General features: G+C 34.3%; 1 protein-coding gene across 1 annotated transcript; it reads right to left on the bottom strand.

Moving 5' to 3' along the window:
* Nucleotides 1-1,528: 1,528 nt before the first annotated feature.
* On the bottom strand, nucleotides 1,529-7,013 carry LOC125669073 (uncharacterized). The gene is made up of 4 exons (XM_056161415.1): nucleotides 6,898-7,013; nucleotides 6,060-6,426; nucleotides 4,420-4,532; nucleotides 1,529-3,014 (listed from the first exon to the last, which is right to left on the bottom strand). Exons 1-4 carry the CDS (start codon nucleotides 7,011-7,013, stop codon nucleotides 1,529-1,531), a joined length of 2,082 nt encoding a protein of 693 aa, XP_056017390.1.
* Between the last annotated feature and the right edge of the window lie 1,479 nt (nucleotides 7,014-8,492).

Here is an 8,492-nt window from a genome sequence, read left to right as displayed (position 1 = left end):
TTAGTATTGACAGAAGTGTAATATAGCAGGGTATGATTTCGAACTACAGGCCTGGTCAACTTTCTTTAGAAATGGAAATGCCCTGTATTTGAAGTGATAATTCACGTGTAAAAATGTGTAGAATAATTTATGACATATCTAGAAAGTAGCTGAGTGCTAAATGGAAACAATGATATGCAACATGTAGGTGTCACCGTGATTCCTAGCAAATAGGCAAGTGCAAATTGCCTTCTGACGAGAAAGTGACTGATTGATAACTATCATTTCAATTCTTTTCAAATACCGTATTAAACATTTTGGGACAAAGGGAATATCAATTGTAAATTTCAGGACTCTTCCACCCCTGGGGCCTTTGAGCAAAAAATTGCCCCAATTGACCAATTTAGGATTCTTCTTTATAACTAGATGCATAGTGATGTAGATCAGGAAAACCTCTACCACGTGTAAATTTCATGCTTCCCAGGGTAGATGTTTTGACTTGGGGGGGGGGGGTGCATTTAAATAACTTTAATATCTCTTTTTGGTGAATACAGGATTTTTTTTCTAGATTTCTTAGGCCTTGGAACAAATGATACGTATGCATGTAACTAATGCTTCGGTGACCGATAATGCCTGTGAGTGTCTTGTTTTGAATCGCCAATTGATGGCTGTAGGACCGGAATTTTTATAAAATAAATATTTAATAAATCCCTCTTTTATAAATAACAAGTATGACATCAATTTATGATATAAGATTCTCTCTCTCTCTCTCTCTCTCTCTCTCTCTCTCTCTCTCTCTCTACTTTAGATTTAAGGTAGCCCCGTCCTCATGTGACTTATCAATATTATTGGTTAAAAGTGGAATTTTTTTTTATTAATTTCCACTCAGTATAGTTTGATTTGATTAATAACCAAAGAAAATGTCTATCTTGCCACCTTTTTAAAGATGTCAGACATACAAAAAAGGAAGCATACATCAACACCACAAAATCACACATTTTCGTCAAACAGAATAATAAAAATAGACAAAAACTTGTTGAAATGACAAAATTTAAATATCAACAGTTTTTAAAAAAAAAACAAAAAAACCTGCGAATTCATAAATATGTATAGATTAATTGTGGTTATTAGGGAAACCAATGTATAATAGACCTCCTGTAGAGGAAATAGGAGTTATTGCTCTTGACAACATTTTTTATATCATAATTGTTTATCTATGGAAAATATAAACTTTGTCAGTATTAATGGTTTACCAGATTTTTTTTATTATATCCAGTGAATAAAATTCCTCATAAAGATATATTTCTATCATGTGCAAAGTTTAATCTATTAAGATTTTTGCAAAAACCTATGATATCACATGAGGATCGATCAACCTTAAATGATTTCTAGAAATACTGGTTCATGACAATTAGAACCTGTGTGCCAAGTTATAATGATATAAACGCTTAGGTGTATGTGTAAGTAAGAAAGCCAGCAAGACATATCAGTTTTCTAGACTCATATTACACTACTACGATGTGATTTAATAAAATTCCATACAAAATTGCTAGACACAATGAAATATTATGGCAATATTCTCTTTTGAGATTGATGGATTGATACTTGAAAAATTATAAGCACTAAGCAACGCCTCTCCTAATGTGCTTCTGTACATGGATGGATTGGTAGTACTTATTCGAGAAGAGCCAGAACACTTTTTATATTCAGTAGGAATTGAACGAGTACTAGAGTTGAGACAATAGGCTGTGCACATCTTCCCACACGAATCATGGGCGGTAATCAACACGTGACTGCTTCTGTTGTTGTCTGGCTTTTTAACGCCTACTGCGCTTAATGCAGAAGACAAAGGGAATCGTTCATCTAGGAGAGCATGATCAGTGTAAAATCCTCGATAGTCCAGACCAAACGTCTTCACGTATACTTTAGAAATCCCAGATCCAATGTGAGAGCATTTCTCTGTTTTAATGGAACCCATCTGCTTGCTGCTCGGTTTACTTTCGATATTCAAGTCTTGCTCAAATACATCTCCAGATGAGAAATCCGGCACTCCATTTCTAATTGGAAAGACGTCATAGTTCTGTCCATTCTGTCTCGTTTTGTAAATCATCACTGGTATAAAAACCCAATTACAAATATCCTCTTTACCATTGAGCACGAAGGAATTCTGAAAAGAGTGGTAAAAAGGACTTGTTTTTAAGTTGAACTGGTGGAGGGCATTTATATTTCTTCCCAAATGAGCGTGTTCGTAGTTACGTTTGATAGCTGGATAAGGAGTCGATAAATTAGCCAGTAACTCTCGTTTTGCTCTATGTTGAAAATTCATTCTCTCGTGCTCTTCGATTGTCAAAGGTTGACATAGTTTCCTTTTACACCGCATCAGCACTGATCGACAATCGGAATCAACATCACAGTTATATGGTGGATCATCGTACTTCACAAACAAAGACCATGTTTTGGAATATCCGATCTTATTTTTCAGGTACTTGTCTTCACCATTAGCTTCTTTTCCAATCAATAATGGCCTCATTGGTGCGTCCGGAGCGTGGCCTCCGTCCACTAATGGATACCATTCTGGATCAAAGCCACGTTGAATTTGGTTCTCCCGAAATCTTTCCCATAAAGCGTCCACAAAACAATGATGCATGAAAAAAAGTGGATCAGCGGGAGAATAATTGATATCAGAGAGAGTTCCACTAACCCAGTTGTGGACAGAACCGTGGTGAAACTCAAGACTGGTATCTATTTTAGTTCTATCAATGGCAATGTCCTCAATACGATTCTGAGAAAGAAAGAGTTCAATGAATTCCCTGCTGAATAAGCTACCTGATGATCCAATGTTGCGGATTAAGACACCAGCGTGTTCGTGTTTCCAGTCGCTGAACGAACCCTCCCGTATAATCCCTGTTCCAGGACCCACGCCACTAGATGTGAAAATGGCACTGGAAGTGGGATCCTCCAAAAGATTGTCAAAGGAAGAATCCCAAAATGGAATGAACACTTCTGGCTCGTATTTTCGTAATTGTCGTTCGAATCTACACATCAAAAGTAATAATTAACTATTACTATACAATGTACATTGTGACTACATAAATCATATGGACCGCCGTAAAATGACTGAAATATTGCCAGAACGGCGTAAAACCACAATCAATCAATAAATCATATGGATAAATTCCTACATGTATAACATACATATATAAAAAACACATTCGTATGCAAGCAGTGAAAATGTTTTGAAAATTAATCGCCATTGTGATTAGTATTGCTATTTCTTGTTTTCTCGACATGTATATGGCGTGGCAGTGAGATTCTAACATTTAGATTCAAAATAGGAACATGAACAATTACTGACAGGTTTAATAATGATTGAAGAATAACAAAATAACGTTTCTTGAGTGAAGATCATACTTGAATACATAATCGCAATGTATACAATGTAAAACTTATACGGTACCAATTTTGATGCACCAGATGCGCATTTCGACAAATAATGTCTCTTCAGTGATGCTCAACCGAAATGTTTGAAATCCGAAATAACTATGAAGCTTTAGATCTAAATACAAGTAACGCACCCACGTATATATATGTAATTTAAATTATTGCATTTTGATACAATGTATGTTATTCAAAAACATATATATAAAGTCTGGCAATTATTGTTCTTTGATTGATAGTTGGGATAAAACGTGCTGTATATGTGATGTTAACCAAAGAGAAAAAATGTAGGAAAAGCTCAAATGTTTTCAATATCTGACTTTGTCATACCTGATGTTACATTGTTTATTTTCTTTCTAGTATTTTGCGATCAGACTAACTAAAACTTTCTGAAGTTTGATAATACCAGCTTACACCAGTGCATTTATAAATATTTAGTGCGATATCTGTCTTGCAAATCAGGAACCTTCGTAATACTTTCAAAACAATTGGGGAAAATATTCTTTTTAAAGGTCATTCGTTTTGATGCGACGTCTATGTTGTAAAAAAATTAACCTAACCCATCCTATAAACTTTGATTGTAATGTCCAACTAAAACACATAGTAGCTGATTATATAACGAACTGTTTAAGGAGGTGTGCTACACCAGAGAAATTTGATGTAGATGAAAAGTGGAGGATATGTACAAAAATATTTTGAAGTTGAAAAATTTCAAATTTACTTTATTTTGTCATGAAATACAGTTTTAGTAGAAGGTAATCTGAAAAAAATTTAAAACCCCTGCTGGACTCGAACCTGCTACCTACAAGTCAGCAATCGGTATTCTAACCTACTGAGCTACTCGGCTAGGTTCTAACTGGAAAAGGAAAAGTCAAATATTGCTGATATCGATTTTTTCATCCATGTTTTTAAAGGAAGTCAGCCATTATGACGATGTAGAGTACTACCTTAAATGTCTTTGAATATAATATAATTTCTTTTAACTTGACAGATTTCACTTACAAAAAAAGGTAGGTCCGATGAAATCCAAGGAAGGCTGGTCCAAAATGAGCACTGGGTGCGACAGAAGCCGGATGCAAGTTCACAAACCAATCATAAACATTGGGCTGTCTGTTCTGAAGTATTCAAAATATATTCTTTTTGAACAAACATTTCAATTGATTTATTACTGTACCCAAAGAATTGGTTTGACTAAAAAATAAAAACAATATATTAGTTTCTTGGGTGGCGCAGCAATTTTACATGCAACTTGTTCGCATGTTTTATTGCTTTGTGGCCTTTTTTGTACGCCAGCTTTTTGATAGTATTAGTGTTTTTATATGTATATTGACTGGGATTGATTTGTGTAATTTATATGTTTATTTGTTCATTTGCAAACCTAGTCACTAGTAAACGGTTGTTTCCATTAAGTTGTTCCAGCCAATTAATTATGTATATTTTGGTGGATTACATCATTTTGTTTTAACTTGTTTTATTACGTCATTTGTTTGATCATGATAATAAATGACATATGTTTTTCATTAGACATTTCATTGATTATCCAAGCATAAAAACTGAGCTACGGAATGCCCGAGTATTTTGCTTGTATACGGGTTTTTCTATTTCAAAATCGCGGAATATAAGTATATCAGTGCAGCGATAAGCATTTGTACCCACCTCATGTGTATAAAGACGTATTTTGCGTCTCGATTTGCATAAGAGTTAAACAAATGGAAACAACTATTGCGCAACTCGGAAATTGTGTATAATGTAAAAAAAAATATGTATGGATAACTTCTCATTCATAATTGAATTATAGTTGCAGAATTTTAATGCTTTGGAAAAAGAACTCACAACTTCGCAACTTTCGTTTGTTGATGTCACCATGTTAGTTTGCCAGTGAATTTAAACCCCGTTCATTTCCATACTCATATATTTGAATACTTTCTCTCTCTCTATTTAGAAACGAAACTGTTCATGTCAACTAATTTCCCTACCAGTATTTTATCTAAATATTATGGACAAAAAAAATGAATCATCCGAATAGGTTTGAAAATTTGATTTTATCCATAGTTTTGATTTGTCTGGTCCGTTTTGACACTTCCCTATTAAAAGGGATTAGTGGAGCCGGGTGACCAAACTAGGCTTTCATAACGCAGCTTATTAATTATTCGTGTTTATGATAAATAAAGACCGAATATGTACATATACCAGTATCGGAATTATGAATGAATACAATGATTAACAGAGTTCTAACTGCTTGGCAACTTCACATGGCTACGTCCACAACGAAATTTTCTGAAGCTATGATTTTTCGGTTGACATAGGGCTGTAATTTAAAATTAATTTGCAAGAATAGAGTAATAACAAATTCCAATCGTGCGCAGAAAAAAGACGCTGTACCATGATGGGTTTTTCTAAGGAGTGGGTCTGTAACACGCTTGGTATGCCCTATTTCTCCCCAGAGAACTCATTTCTGCAGCTAATTGGTTTACTTCCACGGTGATTTGTTTCTTTTACATTCTCTAATCTAAATTATACGTTCAAATTTCAAAACCATCCGAATGTTTTTAATGCATGAAAGTTTCAAGTAATAGAAAAGTGTATTTGTATCAGATAAATACACAAGATTCATATCCAAATTGTGAAGATGAAAAACATACCCTATCACTGGTGTCAGCCTTCATTGCTTGTAGTGCTCGGTGAAATCGTTCTCGTTCATTGCGGGACAAGTGTCGATATTCTTTTCTCACGATAGGTGTTGCTCTTTTCAGTTTCTTGACGGGATTTGATTCCTCAACATCGAATAGTTCAAATATATCAGAGAACTGTTGTAAACTGTTGATGTTGATCTTCGGAACACCATCTTGGTTCCACGTTTCGTTGGCATTTTGCACTAGATATTGGTTTTGGCAATAGTAATGTATTGATTCTTCTCTCTGGTCCATCAGAACTTTTGTATTTAGTTTTGTCTTACATCTGCTTATACAGTTCTGTATAGTTGGTGGTAAAGGGTATTCGCAAACTTTGCTGAAAATGGGACCCAGCATAATCATAAAGATTACAAGATGATTACACCGTCTAGACAAGGTAAGCTTGTATGTCATCTGGAAGGAAAATGTCCATTAATACATAATATAATAATATAATGTACATCACGGGAAAAGTTCTTAACCAGTACATACATACTCGCATAACATGTACATGTAGTATGCACTCAAGTTACGTACGTTTGCGTGCTGTGAAAAGCATGCATCATGGATTTCGTGCAAAAAGTGTGTAGGATATGCTATCTGTCGCCATCAAACATGATTATGATCTTTTAAGATTCAGATGTATTTATTTAATAATTGCCGATTTGCTACCTATCACCGAGTTTGACATTCTATACAATATACTATACAATTAACACGGCTCGCCCTTTCTTTCGTTGAAAATCAAAAAGCGTTTCAGATAATAGTGAGTTGTATCAATTATTTAAGAGTTCAGATCCTTTCTTACCTTGTTGCTTTAAACTTGATTGTATAGCCCTCGTTCATCGATGTCTTATGTTTTAAAAGAGTACATGTGCCTGTATTTAAATCGCAGAAATCACATTCATCATTTCGCCCATCCATGTTTTACTATCGACATCTAATTATGCAATTAGAAATGAAGGAGTGGATATTGATTATTCAGTACTCTGCTGGGAATTCCTGATCCTTCACTAAAACTGTATCATCTGTATTGAAAATTTGCATGCCTGTAACTTAGAAGAAAAGACAAACCTAGTTTGTAAATTATACATATATGACATTATATAAACGTTTTCGTGTTTTATACTACGTATTTGTTTTTAATGTATAAGAAATACATGATGTTATCAATTCTTTCTATCTTATAGATATCCTGACGTGTTTCATAACAATTGTTAAGCCGTTCTTGGCACACTGATTTTGACTGCGGATAACTCCGTTTACCTGATCAGGATATAGGGCTCACGGCGGGTGTGACCGGTCAACAGGGGATGCTTACTCCTCCTAGGCACCTGATCCCACATCTGGTGTGTCCAGGGGCCCGTGTTTGCCCAACTATCTATTTTGTATTGATTGTAGGAGTGATGAGATTAATCACTGTTCGTTATCTTCACCTTTCATATGATAAAGGATAGTAAATTTTATAGATATGGCAATTTAGCGAGTTTTCTTTGAAAGTGACATTGGCTAGTTTTACTGGTGATATAGTTATTTCGTGGATTCAATGTTATCAGTTTATACTTACGTTACGAACCAACGAACGTCACTTCATAAAACAGCATCAAATGCATCTGTTTCACGAATTTACATCCTCTGAAAGCTTTATGAGTCGGCTCCTTGCGTATTATCACAGGGATTCCAACACTGGTCCGTGAATTTCATCAGTTTGTCGCCGATATATGGCTGAAATATCACAAAGTTAGTGGAAAGAATTATGTATTTCTGTGGAAAAATAATTTAAATTTTTTAATCAATTTAAATGATAAATGAAAAGAATCAAGATAAGTGCGAATAATGTTAGGACATGTCGATTTACATTGTGTGTGTGTGTATATATATATATATATATATATATATATATATATATATATATATATAGTTTGTAAATAAAGAATTCGGTATTTGATACAGTAAATACATCCAATAATAAAAGTCAAGAAACACAAAACTCGAATAACATTTCACTGTTAGTGCTTTCGGCTTTAATGTCTCTTCAGACAGTTATAAAATGAAATAATATTGCTAAGTAACGTCAACATATCACGAGGTAAGTAATTGTCCTTTGTGACGTCATAATAAATTACACTGGTAGCGGTATAATACACACAATATTAGACAAAACTTGGAAATCAATTACAGATTTCAGTTCAATGTAGTTTCAATTTTACACAGTTATTTTCTATTAAGTTTGGGATTAAACAATTTTATAAAGTATTCCTCCTTTGTAACTCTGGAAATTTCACAGTCATTATACATTTTATAAAATGGAAATATGTTGAAATCTCCATGACCACAATTGGCAAAATGTTCGGAACATGGCGAATTTCTGATACTTGGATCGCGAATTTGCTGCTTGTGGAC

Source organism: Ostrea edulis, chromosome 4 (assembly GCF_947568905.1).
Source record: "Ostrea edulis chromosome 4, xbOstEdul1.1, whole genome shotgun sequence".
NCBI lineage: Eukaryota > Metazoa > Mollusca > Bivalvia > Ostreida > Ostreidae > Ostrea > Ostrea edulis.
The sequence above is the reverse complement of the archived record's forward strand: the minus strand, read 5'-3'. Positions and strand labels throughout refer to the sequence as shown.

Excerpts from the sequence above, each read along its gene's own strand:
- LOC125669073 (XM_056161415.1), bottom strand. The coding sequence starts at position 7,013 with ATGGATGGGCGAAATGATGAATGTGATTTCTGCGATTTAAATACAGGC. Across the intron at positions 4,533-6,059 it reads AGGCTGACACCAGTGATAGG|AACAGACAGCCCAATGTTTA; the intron begins GTATGTTTTTCA and ends TGAATACTTCAG. Across the intron at positions 3,015-4,419 it reads CATCGGACCTACCTTTTTTT|ATTCGAACGACAATTACGAA; the intron begins GTAAGTGAAATC and ends TTTGATGTGTAG.